Source organism: Labrus bergylta, chromosome 3 (assembly GCF_963930695.1).
Source record: "Labrus bergylta chromosome 3, fLabBer1.1, whole genome shotgun sequence".
NCBI classification, from domain to species: domain Eukaryota; kingdom Metazoa; phylum Chordata; class Actinopteri; order Labriformes; family Labridae; genus Labrus; species Labrus bergylta.
Genome location: NC_089197.1, coordinates 28,553,307 through 28,576,109, shown reverse-complemented (window position 1 = coordinate 28,576,109; position 22,803 = coordinate 28,553,307). Strand labels below are relative to the sequence as shown.

The following is a 22,803-nucleotide window of genomic DNA, read 5'->3' as shown; positions in this document are numbered from 1 at the left end:
AGAGGGGCTCTCCCCCTTAAAACTTTAATGTGCCCTGTCCTACTCTCTCCTTTTAGCTCATCCCTAAATCGTGTGGAACACACTGTGGGACCACTGATAAACATGACTCTGCCTGTCTAACTAGAGTCCCCCGTCTTCTACTTCATCTTTCCCGTCTCTCCTCTGCTCTTGATTTGTCCTTTCTCCTCCTCATGAGGTCACCCCCTCACCTTATTTTCTGGTTTTGAGTCTCCTCGCCTCATTTTCATTTGCTTCCTTTCTCTCCTTATTTTTCATAACCATCTTTACCATCTTATCCCTCTCAGCCGACAACGTCCCCCTCTCATCTCCCTTCCTGTCTCTTTCCCTCATGTTTATCTTGCCCTGTCGCTCTCACTTGTTGTCAGCTCTTTAGGGAAGTTGAAAAGGTGTGAGGAGGGAAATAAGTCCAAGTCAAAAAACGCCTTTAGGGGATGAAGGCAGACCCAGACAAGTGTCTGCCTCTCAGAGGATAGTTAAGACGCCCAGACAGACACTTTCATGAGGGCTGATTGAAGACTGGCAAGTGCATGAGAGCGGAGGAGAAAGCACAGGAGAGAATAAGAGTGGAAAAAAAAGGAAAGAAGAAAAGGGAGACAGGAGGAATAAAAAGGAAAGTCAGAGAGCGGCTGTAAGAAAAGGAGCTAGAAGAAGGGCCCTCTTTAGGAATCTCTAAGCCAGAGCTATGTGGCTCTTGGGGAGATGTGAGGCAGTTGTCAGGCCTGATGTAAATGAATCCTGAAGCGCTTCATCCTCCTTAGCCGCCACGCGCCCTTTTGAAACACAGCCAACTCTCCTTTGTTAGCTTTCACAAACACTTCCCTCAGTTTTGCCTCTTCCCGCGTCCATCTGTATTTTACGTCTTCCTCTCCACTACCTCTCTCGCTTAGCTGCTGTAACTTCAGAGTGCTTTGGGAAGGGAGGAAAAAGGGATAAGGAGTTAAAGAATGCGTGAGTGCTGATAACTAGTCTCATTTGGACTGTGTCCACTAAGTCCAGAAGAAACAAAATGGTAACATTAAACCTTACCTATCCCTTTCCCTTTTATACAGAAGGAATGCATTTGTGATTGTATTTAATTGAAGCGCTTGAAGCTTCCTTCTGGGTATGCATTTTAAGAAACAGACTACAAATAGAGCCTCGGAGAAAAACTCTCATCGTGCTCTTATATCAGTCAAATGCTTCACTGACTGTTAATCTTTTCTGTGAAAAATGTAGAAATGCTGGTTCAGCACCACCCTGTCGACCACCTGCTCTGACCTGTTGGCAGCATTGACAGCAAAAAAATAATGATATAGAAAGAAATCTGTCACTGCTGGTTGTGTCTGCTCTTAGCCTTATTCATAATTTCATTCCCTTTCATAACCAGTAAAGAACCCCTCACTCCTTTAAACCTTTAAATGTACGTTAAATGTCAGTGCTCTTTAATAACATGGCTTTACATAATAGCCAGAGAAACAGCTAACTTTTCACCTAATTATAGACGACTGCTATTTCTACCGTTTATTTTAGTAAGATAGTTGGACAAACCAGTTCCGACTCATTCTGCCCAGAAGCAATTGCCTCCGCAGTTATCATAAAGGGGTTGGCATGCCCCTCAACACCCCTAGGTGGTTACTTTTTCTCACTGGCCACTCCATTTGTCCCAGATAGTAGTCTTACAATATAAAATATAGGAAAGTGATTTGATGTCTTGTTCATTATTGCTCTGGTATTTATGTTTTCCTAATCTTCTTTCCTGAAAACTGTCACATTACAGCTAAAGCTGAAACTTGAAGGAGAGATGAGTTCAACAGGTTTCAATCCTATGCCAGCTTGGATACTGAAACTAAGCCTGAAGCACTACGGCCATTGCCACCATTCACAGCACCATTCGGACTTAGTGCCTGGTCATACAAAGTTTTCTTCAGTGACATTGTTGAAAAAAAAGAAATTCCATTTTACATTTCAATATCCTATCAGATATCAAAATTAGCTAATTCTATTTTGACTAGATTTGTGACAGAATGTTTAAAAATGTGAAAACTGACTGAATTTCATTGTTACCTGCAGGGAGTGCTTTAGATGACATGTTATAAGCCTTTTTCTAAGTATTTTTTTAATCCTTTGCTTATTAAACAATTTCTCTACACTTTGTTTCTGAAGGCCTCTGTGCTTTAGGGAGTTTCAAGCACCCTTTTCCCTGCATAAGAACCTACCCCACTGGCTATGTTACCACCTAAGCCTCTCTAAAAGCCCAAGGAAACCCTGAGTGGTAAAGCTTTTAGTGATCTGTAGACTGGCATTTTGACTAAAGCTCTTCTCGGTTTTCACACTCCTTTCCAAGCCATGGCTCAGCACACAGTGTAGACAGCAGTGTTTCTTCTCAGCTCACTTTGTAGCTGTGGGCCACAAAAACAAGAGAGGTAGTAGAAAAATGTGAAAAGATAGTAGCCAAAGTTTACCAAACAAAACTAAACTAAACATTAAAGTTTAAATGGAACCTGGTTCTGATAAGATTAGTCACAGCACACAGAAATGTACCTAGAAAATTGTCAATAGTGTAAGCAGCAAGGTGTTTTTGAAGCATCCAACATGTTACAGACAGGTATTCATACTGTATATAGAGAAGGGCTATTACAATAGAGGGTAACAGGCCAGCTTAAGGTCAAAGTACAGGAGAGGGACCTAAAATATGACATGAAACCAATCCAAGAAACAGAGTTTACTGCGGTCAGATTAGTCTCTAAACTACGTAAGTGATGAATGCATGAATGGATTCCTTCATGAGCAAAATGTTCATGTGTGTGTGTGAGAAAGAAACACACTAGTGCACATGCCATGCTGTCCCTGTTTGACAAATTATACAGTTTCCCCCATTTGTCTACTGTTCCCTCCTTACCTTTGAAAGTGAACGTACGTAGCCAAAAACAGGCTCTTAAAGGACACTTTCCTCTCTTTTTCTCTCTGTCACAAAAACACATACTGCAGGTCTGTCCTACTGATTTCCTTACGTGTTTTGTTTTAAAGATTTTTTTTCCTGACAGACACTGATTAGAGGGTAGAAGGGTAGAGACTGTCATAAGCTGTACCGATTAAACAGTACAAGGATGATTCAGGGGCATTAACAGAGAATGAGGGAAAGACAGTTTGTTAAAGGCAGAAAATCATGGTAGGAGAGATTTCGGAAGGTGTAAAAAGCAAAGTAAATTAGAGCTGTTTTTCTCGTGCAAATTGTTCATGAAATCACTTTGGAAGTTTCTAAGGAAAAATAAATTCACCTATAGGATGAATGAAATATGGGAGAAGAAAGGAACAACAAGGGAAAGAAGCAGTAAATATTTTAAAGATATACAAAAGATATGCAAAAGAGCATCTGCATGATAAAAGTTTCAAATATCTCCTCAAGATGGTCCCCTCTCTATTCCCCTTACGTCCTTCTTATCTACTAAAAGTGAAATAACCTTCCCACATTCTTGTGTTTATATAAAAAACAGAACTCTCCAAACAGTTCCAGGCCCATTTCTCCAGTAACATTTTAAGCCTACTTACTGGATATTCCCAGATATTACTGTCTTCCACATATAAACTAGTGAGTAGAAGCAAAATCTGTAAGATGCTATACAGCTCCAGCTCTACCATTCATATTCAGGCATATTATCACCTTCTCCCTCTATCCCTTTCTCTCATTCTTTCCTGTTGTATTTGTTCTCTTCTTTTTCCGCCTCAAGGCCTCTTCTACCCTCTGTACTCGTCTCTCCCCCTCATATACTTGCCCTTACCCACAATGAACTGCAGCTCTGATGTACAGCCAATATTCTCTCTATCATATTAGCACGGCTGCAGTGTGTCAAGGTAGTGAAAGGAAGTGGAGGAGAGGAGGAAAGGGAATAAAGAGAGGGAGAGAGGGGATGGAGAGGAGACACATTTGTTCTACTCATCTCGGCGCTAAAAGATACAATTACCTCTCACAGCATATTATCCATGTTTTATACCAGCCCAGGGCCTCATGCCTTTGCCTTGCTGCGCTCACTCCGTGTAAGGCCCATATTTTAACACTAGCTATGACAGTTTATTTAAGAAAAGAAAATTGTCCCCAGGGAGATGGAGAGGGGAAGAGAGAGAGTGTGAGTTCAGGAAAATGAGAGGGAAAGAGGGAAGGGCAAAGAAGGTGGAGGGGGAGAGAATGAAAGGAGGAGGGAAACAGATAGATGTGGCAGAGAATGAGAGAGGGAGAAGGAGGGAGAGAGAGAGAGAGAAAGAGAGAGTAAATCATTGTCAAAAAAAGCATGAGCAAAAGATAAAGAGAGAAAAAGAGGGAGACAGGACATATATAAGGTGACACACCAAGCTTTTAATAAGGACCATAAGTCTCTAACTTATTTTCCCTGAGACTTTCATGATAGCACACAAGAATGAGGAACACACACAGTACCAATGCAAGAGCAGGGAAGGATCTTCACAATTTAGTGTGTATGCCCTGTTTACACCTTGTATTATACAGTATTATGCAACCTGGGTGAGCTCTCTCCGCAAGTAGACAATTCCAAGCACAGGGATGAGTGAATCTAGAATGCATTGAGGACCAATTGTCAGCTGGATCAAAGTACACGTTCAGTTCAACGAGGCAGACGTTCCATGTGTATTACCAGTAGCACCTTTTCCTGGATCTGGTTAACGCTACCCTGGCTTTTAACGGTGGAACATGCCACGGATATTTAGTGGCAACACCTGCATTGGTAATGAAGAAATGTTCAGATTTTGAACAGTTTCAAGAACTGTCAGACTTTTAAAAAAATAAAAACCTGATGAAAAGGGGTGTTACAGTTCACAGAGGTCACGGTTCGGTTCATACTTCAGTTTTGAGGTTACGGATTAAAACTTACTCCCAATTTCAACATTGTCCATCAGCGCCACTATAGTCAATGCTCCTGTTTCCGTATCATGCACTCCCGTCAAGCTGAAGAGAACAGATCGACCCGGACAGAAAGTCAGACAAGGAAACGCACAGAGAATCCGGTCAATTTCAAAATAAAACACAATATACAGACTCCCGATCACATACTTAATCAGCAACAGGCAACAAATAAGCAGCAAATTATCCTCAGAAAGACTAAGCACAATGTGGTTTGAAATGTTTTCTTAGTTCCTGTGCAATCCTGTAGTTCTCCTGTGATCTTGTGAACCGAGCTGCTCATTGCTGCTCACATTCCAGAAACGGACCAAGTGGGGCAGGACTATGTGGAAATTGCAGGTTACAGTTGGTTGTGTTACGTAACATAAACAATGAATATATAAAATAAATACATTGTTAAAATAAGACAAGATAAAATGCTTTTAGGAGTAATGTATCATAATATGTTTAATGAAGTGTGCGGTCATAGCTTTAAGTGGCACAGGAGGTCAATCTATTTCTTAACGATAGCAGTCTTTATTCGTGCTCTACCACCGCTATTTTACTCAAGTAAAGGAATACAAACTGGCCAGTGTGCGCACAAGATTAAAATGTATCAGCTCAAGTAATGTCTTTGAACCATTGCTTTCACATCCAGAGGCTTTTTAAAAACAGCTAGGATAAGATAAGTTGTTGGACACCTGTTACCTTTTGCCTAGTGCCGGTGATTTGCACCTCTGGGTGAAGCAGTCTAATACTCATAAGCATGTTTGACGTGTTTCCAATGACATACTGTTACGTGCCGTAGTTTTGTGTGTTCTCTCTCTCTCCTGTGTGTGCTCCCCAGGTGTTGCCCCTCAGCCTCAGAGAGAGGAGGCTGCCAGTTGCCAGTGGGTCGTTGGACTGAGTGTGTCTTTGACTAGAAATTTAGTGTGATCCTTTCGTGGAAGCTTTGTGTTCTGATTAAGGCCTCATTGTTCATATCTTGAGTGTTAGTTTTGAATTGGCTTCTCTTTTGTTTTGCGTTTTTTAGAAGAAGCTTGTTTTGTGTTGCACATTTTTGTTAATAAATCATTTTTGTTAATAAATCATTTAAAACTTTGCTTATATTTAGTTCCTATTTCTTTTTCCTGGGTTTTAATTTATTGTTACTCCCCTCATCCCCTAGCCATCTTGGGGAACGTAACACATACATCACTGTGAACCCAAAGTTTCCCAACAGAAATTATTTAAAATAGCAGACAGGTCCTCTAGGTCTGCCGTGTCATCTTGCTCTTCTTCTCTGTGTGTTTTATTGTTTGTTGTGTCTGCATGTTGTTTAATAGCGGTTATCAGTCACTTATGAGTATTATCATCACCTGGATTGGCATGTGGATACTGCCATGTGTGATTGCAATTAGTCTCAAACATGTTCCTAGTATGACTGCATGAATTGTGTCGTCTGAACTGTGAAGTATTGTTCCGTCTGGAACGAATACAAATACCTTTACACCCCAAAAATAAAAGATGTAGTAATGTACATTTTTTCCAATATTATGCGCCTCTAGTTTCAAGCCTATGCCATGCTACATCTTAAGTGTGGACGATTCTAGAAAGGGCAGGTTTGCATTTACTATAGGCCTACTTGTATTTATTTATACAGTATAAAGCTCTTTGAAACCTCTGTGCTGCAAACACTGTAAAGACTCATATCTAACATCTCAGAGGGAAGAGAAAACCCTTTATGTGCATTGCTTGCACTATAAGCCAGACTACACCACACATTGGCATGAAAAATCAATTAACAAATACATGTAAAGACAAAAACTCTCTAATCCCACCACACATACACACACCTTTTTCTCTCTCTCTCTCTCTCTCGCTCTCTCTCTCTCTCTCTGGCCATGTAATTGATGCCAGCCCTGTGCCCTTTTGCCTTCTGTGCCAGCAGGCAGAGGGGCTACCATAGAGGTGTCGACTTCACCCCTACATCCCAACAACCTTGCCTCACCTTCACACACATGGAGAGAATAACACATATCCACATAAGTATACAGATACGTCTTGCACACATGAAAACTAAACTTTACATTTGTTAGGGGGGCATGAGCAGGGAACAAATTTTACTTACCCTTAACGGAAATAAAATATATATTATTTAACAAGTAAAAAATGATATACCATATTTTAGATATTTAATGTTAGATATGATTAGTGGGGACAGTAAGGGTTGACAAATGATGATCCTTGGAGTATATGCACATAAACGTCATACAACCTGCTGTTTGCTTATCAGGAGGTTCCTAAAGCTTCAATAGGATTCTCTCCATTTGAGCTTCTGTATGGCTGGGATGTGCAAGGACCCATGGATCTTAGAGGCCACATCAACCACTTCAAGTTACAGATGGGTGGGCAAGTTTGTGCTTGAGATGAGTGATGGGCCCGCCAAGTATCAGGATGAGGCAAAGGTCAACCTGAGAAAGTCCCAGAAGAGCCAGAAGACCTGGTATGACCTACAGGCTTGACACCAGGAGTTCTAGCCTGGCCAAAAAGTCCTGCTGCAACTTCCTTCCTCCAATAGCAAGCTCCTGGCAAGACAGCATGGCCCCCACACCATCACTCTCAAGATGGGCCCAGTCACCTATGAGTTCCATCACCCAGAAAAGAAAAGACAAAAGGAAATGTACCGTATCAACCTACTTAAAATGTGCCAAGTTCAGTCTCATGGGCTGGATCTGCTGGTGAGGTTGGTGAACCTCAATGAGAAAGAGGAGACTCCTGGGATGCTTGTGTCTCCCGTCCTTACACACTTATCACCACAACAAGCTGTGCAGCTTCTCCAGGTCTTCCAGGATGCTTCCTCTTTCTTTGCTGCCAGCCCAGGAAAACCACTGTGGTTGAGCACTTCATCTGAAGGAGGGACGACCTATCCGCCAGCATCCCTACCAAGTTCCGCAGCAGATAGTTGCAGATCTGCAGCAAGAGGTGGAGGAGATGTTGAAACTAGGTGTGATCGAGCTATCTAACAGAGTAGTCCGGTGGTAATTTGTTTTCAAGAAGGATGGGTCCCTCCGTACCTGCATTGACTTCAGGAAGCTCAATTTCATCTCTGAATTCTACGCACACACAATGCAGAGAATTGATGATTTGCTGGAGAAGATTGGAGCAGCCAAATGTATCACCACACTGGACCTGTGTAAGGGGTACTGGCAAGTTCCACTGGCAAAGACATCCCCACCTTAAACAGCTTTCCAAACTCTGGATCACCGTGATGCAATTCAGTCTCCATGGAGCACCAGCCACCTTCCAATGACTGATGGACAGAGTCCTCCAGGAATGTGGACAATGCACCTCCACCTTACTGGAAAACGTGGTGGTCTACAGAAACATCTGGGAGGATCATGTCCAACACCTGCCACTAGTTCTGGGTAAAATGAAGCTGGCTGGGTTGACCCTCACAAATAGTGAGTGGGCACGGCAGGAGTCCAGACTTCAATGGAAGTGGTACAGGTGGACGCATCTAACTAGGAGCAGTTCTGGCCCAGGAGTAGAGTATCCAATCCTCCCGGAGCAACACAATACAGTTCCATTACAAAAGCTGTTCCATTGTTGAAAAAAGAGGGGCTGGCCATCAAGTGGACATTGCAGAGCCTGCGGTATTATTTGCTTGGGAGAAAGTTGGCTCACTCGAGCCCTTCAGGTTCACAGGCTGGCTACCTTCCCATGTGTCAGCACATTGCAAACTCTTTTTTCTAACCCTTACTGTACACATACATTTACACAAATTTAAAGCATTCTTACTGTGATATGCTTTGCATATGTGCATTTTTTGTGTTTGGTTGATGAAACAGAGCAAATCATTTCCACATATGAAATTGTTAGTTCATGCGCATTCATAATCATAACATCTTTATCTTGTTTATCTCAATAAATAAGTGTTATGGTTAGATGTAAAGTGTTAGTCAAAAAGTATAAACATGGGGCACCGGATAGCCTAGCAGTTATGTTGGATGCCCCATGTAAGGAAGCTGTAGGCCTTGTCGCAGTGGCCGAGGGATCATCTCGGCCCTTAGCTGCATCCCAAAATGCCATCCCCCACTCTCTACTCCCAACATTTACTGTCTCTCTTTAGTCGTCCGGTCCAATAAAGGGCAAAAATGAACAAAAAAATATATATTATGGAAAAAGGCTAAATGGAATTTAAAAGTTAATATCATTAAATTGATAAGAAATGTAATAATAAGTTACGTAATTCAAACCGCCAGTGGGAGGGGCCTCTGGTTTAAAAGATGGCTGCCTTACACTTTCAGGTCAGTCTGTATCTGGTTACAGAAAAGGTAATATTTGCTCAAACTGCTTTGAAAGTGCTCATATTTTATTTGTGTTTTGTGTTCATGTGGAACCTTTGCCATTTTGGAATTTTTTGTTTTGTTAATATTGTGGAAAGTACCTTTCCCTGTTTTGCCTTTTTCCTGCACTTTTTCTGGGTGTTTGAAAGAGAACCCTGCCACAGTCAACCACAAGCAGAGCAGAGACATTGCTCAGGACAGCGAAAGGCATGAAATAATTAATGTTCTGTTGAACAACAACCAGTGAAAAATAATAGGTAAATTCTTCCAATTAAAAATTTGAGTGCCTTTTTTTTAAGCTGCATGTATGATTACAAATTCTATTCAGCTTCTAAGTATATGCTGAATCTTTTGTGTATTAAACTGATGTTCATTTCAAATTATTAAAGAGGTTAGAGAGCAAAGAAAAGGCAATTTTTCTACCATTTTGTACCCACAAATGTCATGAGACCCTACCAACATCTGTTCACCTAAGGAGGACAACTGGTTTCAAACAAATATTTTGTCTTAACTTTGAGACTGCTGTTGTTATTCTTTTTTAATTCATTTTTTACATATTAAGCAGCAGCTTATCTGGGATCAAGTATCTTGGGCATAAGGAGGAGTTGAGTTTGCACAATATTCCATATGCAAGAAAAAAAGAGATCTTGAGAAGGTTGTATCAGAGCAGTCGGTCCACAGACATGTAAAAAGGCCGGAGTCTTCAAGTTTGTGCATGAAAACATTCATTAAGCTTAACATTGCATTTAGAAGTCTTAACAATTGTATTTTTTTGCTCTTCTTTGTCTTACTTAAGACCCACTCACAAGAAGTAAACCAGCTTTTTCTCTGTGTCTGTGTATCTAGTCCTGTGTGTATTTTGATAAAATCACAAGTGTGTGCATATTTTTAACACTAACAAAAATAGAAATGTACATGTATACCGGATACACACCAATGTTTAACATTCATGCTGCCATGTAAGGACTGATGGGACCGTTGTGACGGGCTGTCCCTGTGACTGCCTCATCGGATAATGCTGATTTGCTCAAGCACTAACAGACGGACCCCTCTGGGGGTCCTCCAGGCACACAGTCAATCACTGGTACTTTAAAAGATAGTTTTCCAAAGCTATCTGAATCATGAACTTCCTTCTGTCTTTATTTTGGCTGTCTTTTTTCACATCCCTCTTTCGCCTTAAAAAGTCAACTACCTTTGGATTTTTCTTTAACTTATTTAACCACATCAACTGTCCACTTGGCTGAAAGTGTAGGACATATATAAGAAGATTTGTTTACTAAAAGATGTGTCATGTGGGCTATAAAAAGGAAGGAAGGACACATGCAACAATTGTCCCTGTCTTCTATACTTTAGTTGAGACAATGTATGCAGCTTATTATTGTCCCTAAACCCATTCAATGCTTCATGTTGTCCTTGTGCAATCAGGACTTCAGATCAAAAAGACACACTCACTTAGAAAACAAGCTATGTTAATAACACTTGCAGCAGCCACCAGAACACCAGTTGTACTCTCCCGATATCCAAAATAGCTGTAGAGTTAATTTTCTGCACACAATAGGCCATAGACTGGCAGTTAATTCTGCATAAATGTACAGGACAGTGGTTCTTACAGTAAACCGACCTGGTAACTTCACTTAACCACACTCAGCCACCTCCATCACTTTCCCCTTCCATCCTCCTCCCAGTCCCTCCCTCCCCCAGGCTACCTTTTCCTCCACTACTCTTGACATCGTTACCATAATCAGATAAGACAACTACCTAGGGAGCATCAGCATCCCTACAGCACCTTGCTCCTAGCACCATGTGTGTACATGTGTGTGTGTGTCAGTGTATGTGAATTGCTCCTGGCACTTGGAAAGCCGTATTCCTTTTGACTGTCTTTTTTGGTGTTTTGATCTTTTCAAACCAACAGATGATTGGCGTGCATTTTGGTGTGTGCGCTTGAGTCTGTGTGTGCAATGTAGGTGTGTGATAAAGGTTTCTAAATTACCCAGTCCCTGCATATGGGGTAATGTCTGTATTGTGGCTGACAAGTCAGCTACAAATTACCACTGAACTGCGTGTGTGTGTGTGTGTGTGTGTGTGTGTGTGTGTGTGTGTGTTCGTGTGTGTGTGTGTGTGTGTGTGTGTGTGTGTGTGTGTTCGTGCGTGCGTGTGTGCATGCATGCGTGCGATAGAGTGAGTAGATGAGTGTGTTTGCATGCATGAAAAGTGAGTATGCGAATAATGTTTGAGTGTCAAGGATGATTATGTTATTCTTGTGAATGGTCAAAGCAGATCACATCACCACAACATTAAACAAAAGGCAGTCTGATTCACAAGAATTCACAAACACACACCTCCAAGCCACACCAACACAACACTCTTGCAGCAAAATACCTACAAGCCAATCACTTTTCTGTGTTTGAATCAATATGTGAAACATGCATGGATACTGTAAATAGACATTTCTAAAAACATTGTTCACACACACACACACACACACACACACTTGCTAGCAATTGAGCCATCAGAAACATTTAAACAACAATGCATTGAAGTTACTGAGCAGGGCATCAGCGCCAATAATACAGCCATTAAAAAAGTGTCTATTCAGATTTTATAGCTTGGTAGGTAAATTATTTTCCTTTTTAAGTACATGTATAGCTTCTTCATTCCTCATCGTCCTTGAATCAGGCTTTATACCAGTGTCGATATATAATGCAATCCATTACCTATATCCATTTGGCAACTTAATGATCTGTCTAAGTTTATCAAATGTATTCCAAACTGAACTGGATGTCATTCAGGAGTGCCTTAGACCAAATTTTCATTTAGACAAAGACTGAAGTAACCTAGAACTGAACTGGGGTATTGTATCTCAACCTTTCCATAGTTTAAGCAGTCTTTGCCCACTGTAGCCTGCTGGAAAATACATTCTTTAGTTGTCTAAATAATGTATTTCCCAGCAAGATTTTGCACACTTTTTCTACAATTGTTGAGGCCTAAATTGCCAGAATTCAGGTCATCTGTTTTTATGCAATGCACTTTGCAATTATTTTAGTGCTTCTTTTTTTATTCAACACACTGAACTTCCAGAGATGTTGCTAGGTTTTAAATGTAGTGACTTCCCTGAACCCACGGTTGCTGATTTCAATGGGTCCCTGGAAGATTGAATAAATGAAAAAAATTGTGAGAAACAATTAATTTAAGAGGACAATTCTCATACTGAAATTACTGGAAAATAAATGTAACCTCTTAAATACAACATTAGAGCTAAAGCCAAATTTACAAAGCTAAATGCTACATTGCTTAAAACAAAAAGACTGGTCCTTGGGTCTGATCTTTTGAGCATCAAATACTATATTTCTTGTATTGGTTTATACTGTATACTCAAATTTGTCATGAAGTTTTCTTTATTCTTTAAAGGGTGTTTTTCAGGAACACAGAATTCCAAGGACAGCACAGCTGAATTTGTGAGTTCCCGCTGCAATCACAACATTATGATTATGTGGTGGTGGTGCTGTATCAAAAGTAATGGGAAGAGGGCAGTGGCACTGCAGACAGGCGTCTCTACAATCTCTCGTGTTGCACTTTCTACAGTACAGTACATTGAATTATGTCATGTCTTGGTATGTTAGCGTGTAGCACATGTTAGCATGTGATTAAATGGCTTTGACTGCCAAGTATTATATAGATACAAATACACATTAATACATTAATAGTAAACCGATAAAAAACTCCTGTCCACCATATACAGTGACTGAGGCAGAGAAAGAGAGAGAGAAGTAGGTAAATGTTCAATGGTATACCATCTGGATTCAGTCAATAGGACATTAAAACAGATTAACATTTTAGAAAAAATGTTTTCCAGGTCCTGAGAGACATGTTTTTATTGGATCAACTCACAAACAAAACAAAAAGTGTGTCCAATTGATATTAAAAGCACAGCTTCCCCACTATATAAAAAACCCAGATAGCCCAATTCATAGTTCTTTTAGGTAATGAAATAAACTCTGGGTGTGTTTCAGACTATTATGTGAATGAAATAAGTTTCCCGTCAGACTTTGATAAAAGCTGGGGGCAGTAAAAACTTTTACGATGGTGGCAGCCTCATACTTTGATCTGCAGGAAAATCCCCGTTTCAACATGACTTTGTTGTTCACAGTGTATCGATCTGTATGGAAGAGATGAGGTGCATTTTTGGGACACATAAACAGTGATGTATTAAGCCGTCAAAAGACGCCAAACTCATACTTAACAACGGAAGCATTACAATAAAACCATCTTTTAACTGAGCCCTGTCAGAACTGTACAATTTCATGTTTGTGTTTCTCCATAACAACGCTAAAAACAAAATGTAGATGTAATATAATGTATTCATACCGATCCACGACTATGGAACACAATTTTTTTTTAAAAGAGCAATTAGCAACTAGTGATCACCCCTTTAACTAAAAAGGAATATAACAAGATTTATAAGTTTCCATTTTTTTACTAGTATACTCAGCATACTCAGTATACCAGAACAATCCTTGACCAATAACCATGTCTTTGTTATTCTCAGAAAGCCGAGTCTACACAAAGGTCGGAGAGGAACCAGCAATAAAAAATATTAGGGCTGGGCAATGATTAGAAGTTTTAATCGCATTAATCGCACGAGTTCCTGTGATTAATCACGATTAATCGCATTGTTATACGCAAAATCCAATAATGAATTAAAAAGTAGTGTATAGCGAACTTTTATTGTAAATGTACTTCTCAACTTAAACAATGTAATCAAAGCAAATAAATACAAAACTAAAGCTTATTGCATTGGTTGCAGTCTGGACGCAGAGTGGTGTGGGTCTCCTCTCTGCTCTCTGACTGCAGCTGGGTCTGCTGTGCGAGGCTACACTGACAGCCTGTGAGTGCTTTTGGAAGGGGGAGGGGCTCACGGCAGCACCCACTGCTCGTTGAGGACAGTAACTGCAGAGCAATATGTGCTTTCACGTCAGTTTCTTACACCAAAAAAGTCTCCAATAACACCAGAAAAAGTCGCTAGATTTGTCGCTAGTAGCTGTTGACAAAAAAAGTCGCCAAGGGGGTTTGGAAAGTTGCCAGATTTAGCGAGAAAGTCGCCAAGTTGGCAACACTGTTTCCTCTTTCCTGTGAGCGCCGCAGCAGACATGCGCAGCAGTAAGCAACATGCGAGGCTCATGATGGAATTTTACAAAATAAAAGCCAGTGAGCAACAGACTTTTACAATAAGAAAATGAATAATGAAAACTGCGTTAATGCGAGATAAAATAATTGTCGGCGATAATTAATTAATGAGTTAACGCGAAAATAACGCCTTAACGTGCTCAGCCCTAAAAAGTATATAATTATAATTAAGTGACGTTACATACAGGTTTTTGAAATGTTGTCTGTGTGTGGGTGTCTGATCAAATGAGGGTGCCCCTTGCCCCAGCAGCTGTGCCAAAACAGATGTTCTTCCCTATAAATACCACCAGCTTGTTGCATGAAAAAGATAAAGATGAACTGAGAATGAAAGACAAACACAAACAGAAAAGAAGAAAGGAGACCTGGTGGTACTTTTAATGCAGAATGGTTGAATCTAATTTGCATATACATTTCCAAATGCAAAAAAACTTGAATCTTTGTCTCCCTCATAGTGACTGACTACAGGGGACAGTGACTTGACAGGACAGCCATGCCATCAGCACGATCCTCATTCACAGAGATTTCTTACCTGCAGAACAAGATGTGTCCACCTCTCCATTCTGAGCCTCCCGTCTGTTCTGAAGCTGACAACTAGAGGAGTCCGACTGCTGGACTGACCATATCGGAGGATGATCTCCTGCTCAGACACTGTCACAGAGAAAAACAACCGCTCCCTTGAGCTCTTCTCCAGCAGCATCCTGAGAAAACAAAAAGATACAGACATACCCAATAAAAAAACTATTATTTCAGCAGGCAGACTGTCGATTTGCATATTTGGCAGATATCAATTGTTTCAACTCAGAAAACAGAAGAGTCAACTCCAGAATCCATGGAGTCCAGCACCACTACACACAGTCCCTCAATCTGACATTTACACATGGAATATCAATATTTTACATGACTGTTAGCTTTCAGCTGCTACATTGGGTGCAGACACCACGTGTCATATTAACCACCATCACTGACATTTTATGGGAAATCATGGCTTTTATGAACCCAGAGCCGCATACCCAATAAATCATTAATAGATATATGCATGAGGAAAAAGAGTATGTATGTGTGCACATTAATGTATGTGTGTGTATCTGTAGGGAGACACAAATACATAGAAAGATAGAATACAATAATACATACAAGAAGAAAAATATAAGCTGTTTGATTACATTAAGTCATTTTGATTTCCAGGACAAAATGCTACTTGTGTGTTGATTTATGCACCTAAGAATCTTCATTCATTCAGTGATACATCTTGCCAATAATGCCATTTTGGATTTACCCACATCTTTTTAAAAAATGTCAGAAAACATTTCTGACATTTTTAATCACAGTTAAGGTAACAGTTTCAGATAGCCCATTTTGTCCAAACACCATCCTGTAATTCAAATAACCACAGACTTCAACCATTCACTTTTGGCAAAATTGTTGTTGTTGTTTTTGGAGAATAAATTTAAATGTTGGTTTCTTTGTTTCAGTTGTAATTCTTTTTATATGGAAACTGGTTGGAGAAAAGAAGGGTTGTCAAAAAATGAAAGCCTTTCATAGCCTTTCAAGAATAATGTGGAATCTACACTACAATATAATCAAACCAATTTTGGGCCCAATTCCTTCTTCCCACAGAAAGCAAAGTGCCATTCTCTTGGTTGGTTTTAAAGATTATTTTGCTGGAGAGGGAGGTAAAGTAAGAATGATTTTACTTTTACGACACGGGAAAAAAAACAAAGTGACCCAAAGATTTCAATGTGGAGGTTTTTAACATCTCCAAATTTACGATCTGATATATTGTTGTTTGGAGGGAACACGACATGGGACCCCCAGAATAGTCAAGCACACACTCTGTGGTCATTTCCACTGAGTAGTTCATGTATATGTACAGAGTGCTGTATTTGTACAACACAGTGGTTATGAATTCACTCTCAAAGCCGTTTTTACAGATGCACTCCGGATAATATCTAAATAATTTCAGGAGGACTGCTCCAGAGATCCTCCAGGGGGGCGGGGGGTCTCCTGAGGTAAGACATGACGTAAAATAACACGCGGAAGTAGCGGAAGAAGCACCAAAGTCCACTATACAACGCTATAATGAGAATATTTGCCTTTATATCAATGCTTGCTATGTGTAGTTCAACCTAATGACATCATCAACAAAAGAGCGGAGAACAACAAACTGGTGAACAGAAAACGTAACGCAGCCTTTTAATTACTTGCACGGAGATCGTAGTGGTCATGTGTATACATTCTAAGCACAGTGCAGCAGTCACAGTATGTAAATGTCACTCGCCCTCCTATTGGCTCGAGGTGAAATCTCCGTAGAATATCCTGCAGCTTTCTCACATCAGCCCACTCGTTTTTGCTTTCTAGGGGTCTGGCATGAGAAACTCCAGGTGAAGACTGAGCAAAAAGTTTGGCTGTTTTCGGTCACATATACAGCGTCTCTGGGAAATATCAGGAGTTTATCAGGAGATTTCTGAAAGTGTGAAAGCCCTATTAGTGTGTGGAGTATTGTTTGGGTCACATCGTTGCTCTCCACACACTTTTCATCAGGTGGGGTTTCTGCAGCCAACCTAAAATAAATGTCAAAACAAACTGGACTCCACAAAAACTATGAGAATGACTTTATCAGTTTGTAGAAATTAAGCCGTGGTGTAGTTAAAACTACACTTTGCAGGAACAGGTGGCAGGCTCTGTTCATTGTTCAGAGAAGGGGAGGGATGTGAAATCACAGAGAGAGGAGAGAGACAAAAAGAGAAGGGCGAGGAGAGATGGACAGAGGTGAGGATAGAGACCTCCTTTCATCTGGCTGCTTTGATGGCAGCCATGATCATCTCGACAACAAAAGACTGATAGCCAACGACAGCAACAGAAAGAGGGAGAGAGATATTACTTCCATTCAGACCTACAGGTGTCATGTTCGGCAGACCAAGACAACAAGACTTGTCTGTCATCTGAATCCAGAGACGGACAACCTCACAAACAAAATCACAGTATAAAGTATAAAGAGTTAGAGAGATATGATCTCTGTTGGTACTTAGAGTTTAACTCTACTGACAGTAACATTTAAATTGAACTTTCACTTCAATTTACTAGAGTTACTAGAATACACATGCAGTGTGTAAGGTGTTGCTCTGGGTCTTGCTTTAGTCATGTCACCACTGCAAAGTTATCAGTCAAATCTAGCTTTCAGCACATTGTGGAATATGTGAATGCTGACAGACTTTATCTGATTTAAAAAAAATGGACAACTTATTTAAATAAAGGTTTTTACAATTGACAAAGATGTTTTTTCTCACCGAGTCATCCCTTTTCTTGTTTGTCCACACAGTGGGATTCCAAAGCATTTTAAAACTTTATTTACAAAACTTTTATTTTAGATTTTTGTGAATAAGCACCATTTTTCCTCATCAGAGTACGTTTACAAGTTGTTTAATGTCTTGGACTTGACGTGGACTCATTCGAGTTAGATATGATCGGGTTAGCACGGCAGAAATGTCTTTTCACTGTGTTTAATTGTACAACTTAAAATGTTTAGGTAAAGACTGAAAACACATTTCATTTTAAAACATAGCTTTGCTGATTCTTTTACTGTATCATCCCCATCTTTCTTATGGTAATCTTCACTGGATGTTCACCTCACAGTGTCTGTTGTTATAAACAAAACCTCAACAACTTGGTTGTTTTTTAGATTCACGACAGAGCACCAGATCCTGTTGGAGCATTCAACTCTTAGTGTTAGTGTAGGCTGGAAGAGATAGGGTTTCAAGCACAGCAAACTGATCTGTTTTAGTGTGTGCGTATACCTTGTGTGTCAGTGTGTGCTTGTGATTGTAAACTGATACTTGAGTGTGTAACTCTGCCCCATCCAATGCCTGGCTGTAACACACTAGCACACTTTCATCCCATGTCTCTCACACACAACATGTCTAAGTGGGACATGACAGCAGGTTGTTGGCAACATTTCCTGATAGTGATAATAACCTGATCAGACCTAACCTAGGTGCACCTTGTTATTAGATCCATACCACAGGGCTTTCACTTGGTTTGAAATCTTTGCATCACATAATGTACCACTTCAGAGCAGACGTGACTGTATATCAATCAACAAAAAAGGCCAACTGACATATTGTTGTAATTTCATAGAAGTGTTCAAAGTTGAACTCACATTTCTCCAGGCGAGCTTGGTTTTGTCCACAAGGCCAGAGTTAGTGAACCCAATGGTCCTAGTTTCTGTGAGGGGGGAGAGATCAGACATCCACCTTGGCCTAACCGAAAAAGCACACTACTGGATCCACCAGAAACCCCCTCAGAATTTGTAGTGGTTCCATTCTCCGTCCCAGGACGAGTGTCATCCCTGTCTTCAATAACACAGGTACCCCTAGTGGAAATAAGTATTAGTTAGACAAGACTTCTTCTCAAAGAAAAACTTTGAAGTGTATAATATCCCTTTCTGATATACAGTATGTAAGTCTGCTATATGCCAAGGGTAGCTACCTGTATTGCGTCCATTTTGTAGTCACTGAACTTATTTAACTACTTAAGTTAAGGTTTGTTTTGGCTTGGCATTGACAGAAAAGTCAGGGGTTCTGACCAACTACTGTATATAACTTCTTAAATACGTAAATAACATTACTATAAATTAGACCTACCAATGTGCAGGAAGTAGCAGTGGCGCATAGGGGGGTGTGGAAGATCTGTAAGGACAATCCTGGACACAGAAGGCCTGATAACAGTTCATCAGCTCAGTCTGGGAGGACGGTGACTGACAGAAGCTGCTCCGCTCTGGAATTCCACAGGTGGAACGAGCCGGAGAAGTAGACACAGGTTTGAAGGCAGCAATGTTCTCCATTTGTGGAAAATTTCCCTAAGAAAGAAGACAAGTTTGCAAGTATTATAATTCCACTGATCCAAGGTATTTTAACCCCTTTACAATCCAATAATAACTTACTGTATATTCCAATTCTGGAGAATAAAATACAAAGGAGTATAAAATGAAACAGTCTGATTATGCTGTGAATAAATGCATAACTGTGCATGTAGGGCCAATTTAAAAGCCTTTTTTTTTTCATTAAAACTGTCATTGTGAGATTTAAAACCAATAAATAATTTGGCCTAAAGCAATATGTTTGTACCATAGACTAAATATTAATGGACGAAGCCTGAGTGACGTCAGCCATCTGTTACAGGGCTCTGGAGGCTCATCAGCAGTTGCCGCCTTGCTGGAAATCCCGCCTCATCCTAACTTTCATTCAACCTAGCTACAGGCCGATACTGAGGCGGGTTTTAAGCCTCTTGACGAACCGTAACATCGTGTCCACCTGTCAATCTACACACCTAATGTAACTATGGACAACACTTATTGTTTTCAAAATCAAAACGGAGCAGTTTGTGCAGTGTGTGCCAGTGATGACAATAACTAATCAGACCTATTTTGTATTGTGTTCCAGGCTGTAAACATGTTTATTTATGCTGTAAAAACAGCTTTTTCGCCAGTCATGTGTGTGTGACAACCGGTGTTCCTGGAGCCAGTCTGAAGCGGACACTCGACCATGCACTTGGCGAACTGCAGGATTTTGCTATTCCGCATTGGCTTCATTTTTCGAGACCGGAGGTTGCCGCTTGGTTTGTAGATGTTTAATTGCCCCTCAGATGAATAAAACAGAATCATGATGGCTGAATTCCAGTCAACATGATCAGTTTTAGGGTGCTGTAATATTTTAGGGTGCTGTACCCCTCTTGTGGTATTTACAACCTTGGAAGCTGACATTTTTTGAATGTCAATCACAAATTTTGACTTGTTTGCTGATGTCATAAAAATAAGCTAACAAGTTTCATTTGCATTTAAATGAGCAAGAGTCAGTGTCCTTGTATTTCGCATACTGTTTTGCTATTGTTAAATTCCTTTCACCTGGGTTATTCCTGATATGACAAATAGAACTATATGCTGTGGATTACTGGACATTTGAGTAGAACAGGGCAAGCATGACATTATCAAGACGTGTGATTTGTCTACTTCTTGCGAAAGTCCTACTTTCTGCTGTGAAAAAGACCATTATAGTCATTTTACAAGTCGCATACGGTATATGGTCTGGTTAAATTACCTTCACAAATTTTGGAAAAAGAAATAAGAAGTGGCCCTTGACAGCCTCTCTCACCTGTGATGAGGCCTGTGTTGAATACATGCTGAAGAGGAGAAGCAATATCCAGAAGAAGCTTGTCCCTTTCATACTGTTCGTCCCCCTTTTTAGTTCTCCTTCGGGAATGGTTTTCAGGTAAAACAGCACAGGTAAAGCAGGCCACGTCTCCCTTTCCTCCAGCCTTTTTCCCCTGTGCTTGATTTCACCTTCAGACAGATTCCCAGAGATATCTGTGCAACTCTTGCCCCTTCCTTTCACACATTTTGTCAAACTTATTAGGTTCTCCTCTTGGCATTTATTCATTGAGTTACACCTCTCACTTCTGCCTCTACTAGTCTTCTCTCTGCCGACTCCTCTGCCACATGTTTGTCTCCAATTTGTTTCCTTTCCGTCTTCTCCTCCCTCGTCTTTCCGCAGTTTCATCCATCTCTGGCCTATGGATTCCAGCATGGTCTGGGGTTCTGGAATCTTAGCCAGGGGTTCTAGAACATGTTCAGGCGCAGGAGAATGTCCAAGAACCTGGATTTCTTTCGGAAGCCTTCCAGCAGTGCTTGAATAAGTGATGACTGTCATGGTTTCATGGTTACAGGGTTACAGGGACATTTTTTACAGGCCAGTGCCCCTAGGGTGAGGCTGCAAAGCTTGACTCTCTGTTACACTGTCACCGTCACTCACACAAACATCAACACACACACACACACACACACACACACACACACACACACACACACACACACACACCACAACCAAAGCCTTAAAATGATAGGTAGGATTTCCCAATCTAGAGAGGAAAAAGAGAGAAGGAAAGATAGATGTGGTCACACCAAAATCCAACATGAGACAAATCTGAGAAGAGTGAAATGCCATGCAGGCTATTCCCTAGCCAAAGCCTACACTATCATGTACAGCTTGATGGAGGCACAGCTCAACTGATATGGCTACATTGCTTTCCCGCTTTTCTTCATTTTCCATTGAATTAAACATGCCCTTTCCCTCTAGCAGTTGGCCTCCAGGTTTGTGTCCCACTGAACAGGTTTTCACATAAGTTTGTTGGAAATTGAGGCTTAGGCCAAAGCTCTGTTCATTACAATACTTATCAGCTTCAATTTCACATTTGACACACAAAAAGAGGCCGACCAGACATCTCTGGTGTTGAATTACTTGGACCCTCTTGTCTGTTAGAAAATAGGAAAGCTCACAGAGTATCTAATATGCCGTGGAACAAATTAGTAAATCTATGCAGATAGTGTAACATGATGAAATGTGTGGTTGTTACCTGTCGTTGTGGATTTGCAGCACAAAGCTCTGTCCCCGTCACAACACAAGTGCGGCGTGAAGACACATTCAACTTGTTGCTCTGGTATGAGTCGGACAAAACAAGCCCCCTCTCTATTTCTCCATCAGCACACGTCTGGCAGAGATAGCTCACACCGCTCGAATGGGGGGAAATAGTCCTTTCCAGATACGACTTGAAGTGTTTTCCGTCGCTCCAGTCCACATTTCTACCGAAAAAAACACAGTCTGAACTTGAAACAGCTCCTCTCTTTTCTTCCTGTCATTCAGAACATGCGGCACGCGCTGCTAAGGAGATTAGCGCGAGCAGCCATCTGGCCAGCAGCGGCAGGATACGAGACACAAAGTAACTATGAGTAACTATGATGCAGCGTTACTCAGTAGAAAACAAAGTAACAGTAACTTGAGAGCCCTGGGGGGCGGCGTGAGAACAAACAGAGCCACATATCCGTTTAGCATCTGTTTCAGAATGGTAAAGGTTGTCTGGGACAATATGGCATCAATATACGATATAAAACATGTCCTAATTACCCCCTGCCTGGCAGTAATACTTTACCCCCTCCTCCTACGTGGGATGCGACTGTGTGTCAGACAAGTGGCTCTCACAGAAATGAGGAACGCTTCTGCCGTAACTAGGCAACGTTGATCTGCTCCCTCCAAGGAGCGTGTGGGTAGGAAATCAGAGGGACCATCAGATAAGTGTTTTTTTTGTTTGTTTGTTTTTTTACTTTGGCTAAATGTTAAACTTAATATTTACAGTCTATGATCCTAAATCAACATTTTGGGAAAGAAAGAAATTGTAATGCATTAGAACTGATGGAATTTAGATTTTTCCAAAAATATTAAGGTGAGGATTGATGTAGGCCTAGATAGATTTAATGTAGGCTTTTTTTTCTGTGAGAACGTGGATAGAAGTCTCTGCAATCACTTGTGCACTCAGATTAACATCACGTTTGTTTTTTCAACCTTCTAAGATTAG

At 40.7% G+C, this 22,803-nt stretch overlaps 1 protein-coding gene across 1 annotated transcript in view; it reads right to left on the bottom strand.

Annotated features, from left to right (window-relative positions):
• Positions 1–22,294, bottom strand: part of ush2a (Usher syndrome 2A (autosomal recessive, mild)) — a 192,969-nt gene extending 170,675 nt beyond the window's left edge. The window contains exons 1-5 of the mRNA XM_065953099.1: positions 21,808–22,294; positions 20,550–21,312; positions 19,044–19,258; positions 18,560–18,772; positions 14,933–15,101 (exon numbers count right to left, since the gene is read on the bottom strand). Of these exons, the coding sequence (XP_065809171.1) occupies positions 14,933–15,101; positions 18,560–18,772; positions 19,044–19,258; positions 20,550–21,104 (1,152 nt within the window). The 5' untranslated portion in view covers positions 21,105–21,312; positions 21,808–22,294. The remainder of the gene's footprint in view (positions 1–14,932; positions 15,102–18,559; positions 18,773–19,043; positions 19,259–20,549; positions 21,313–21,807) is intronic.
• Between the last annotated feature and the right edge of the window lie 509 nt (positions 22,295–22,803).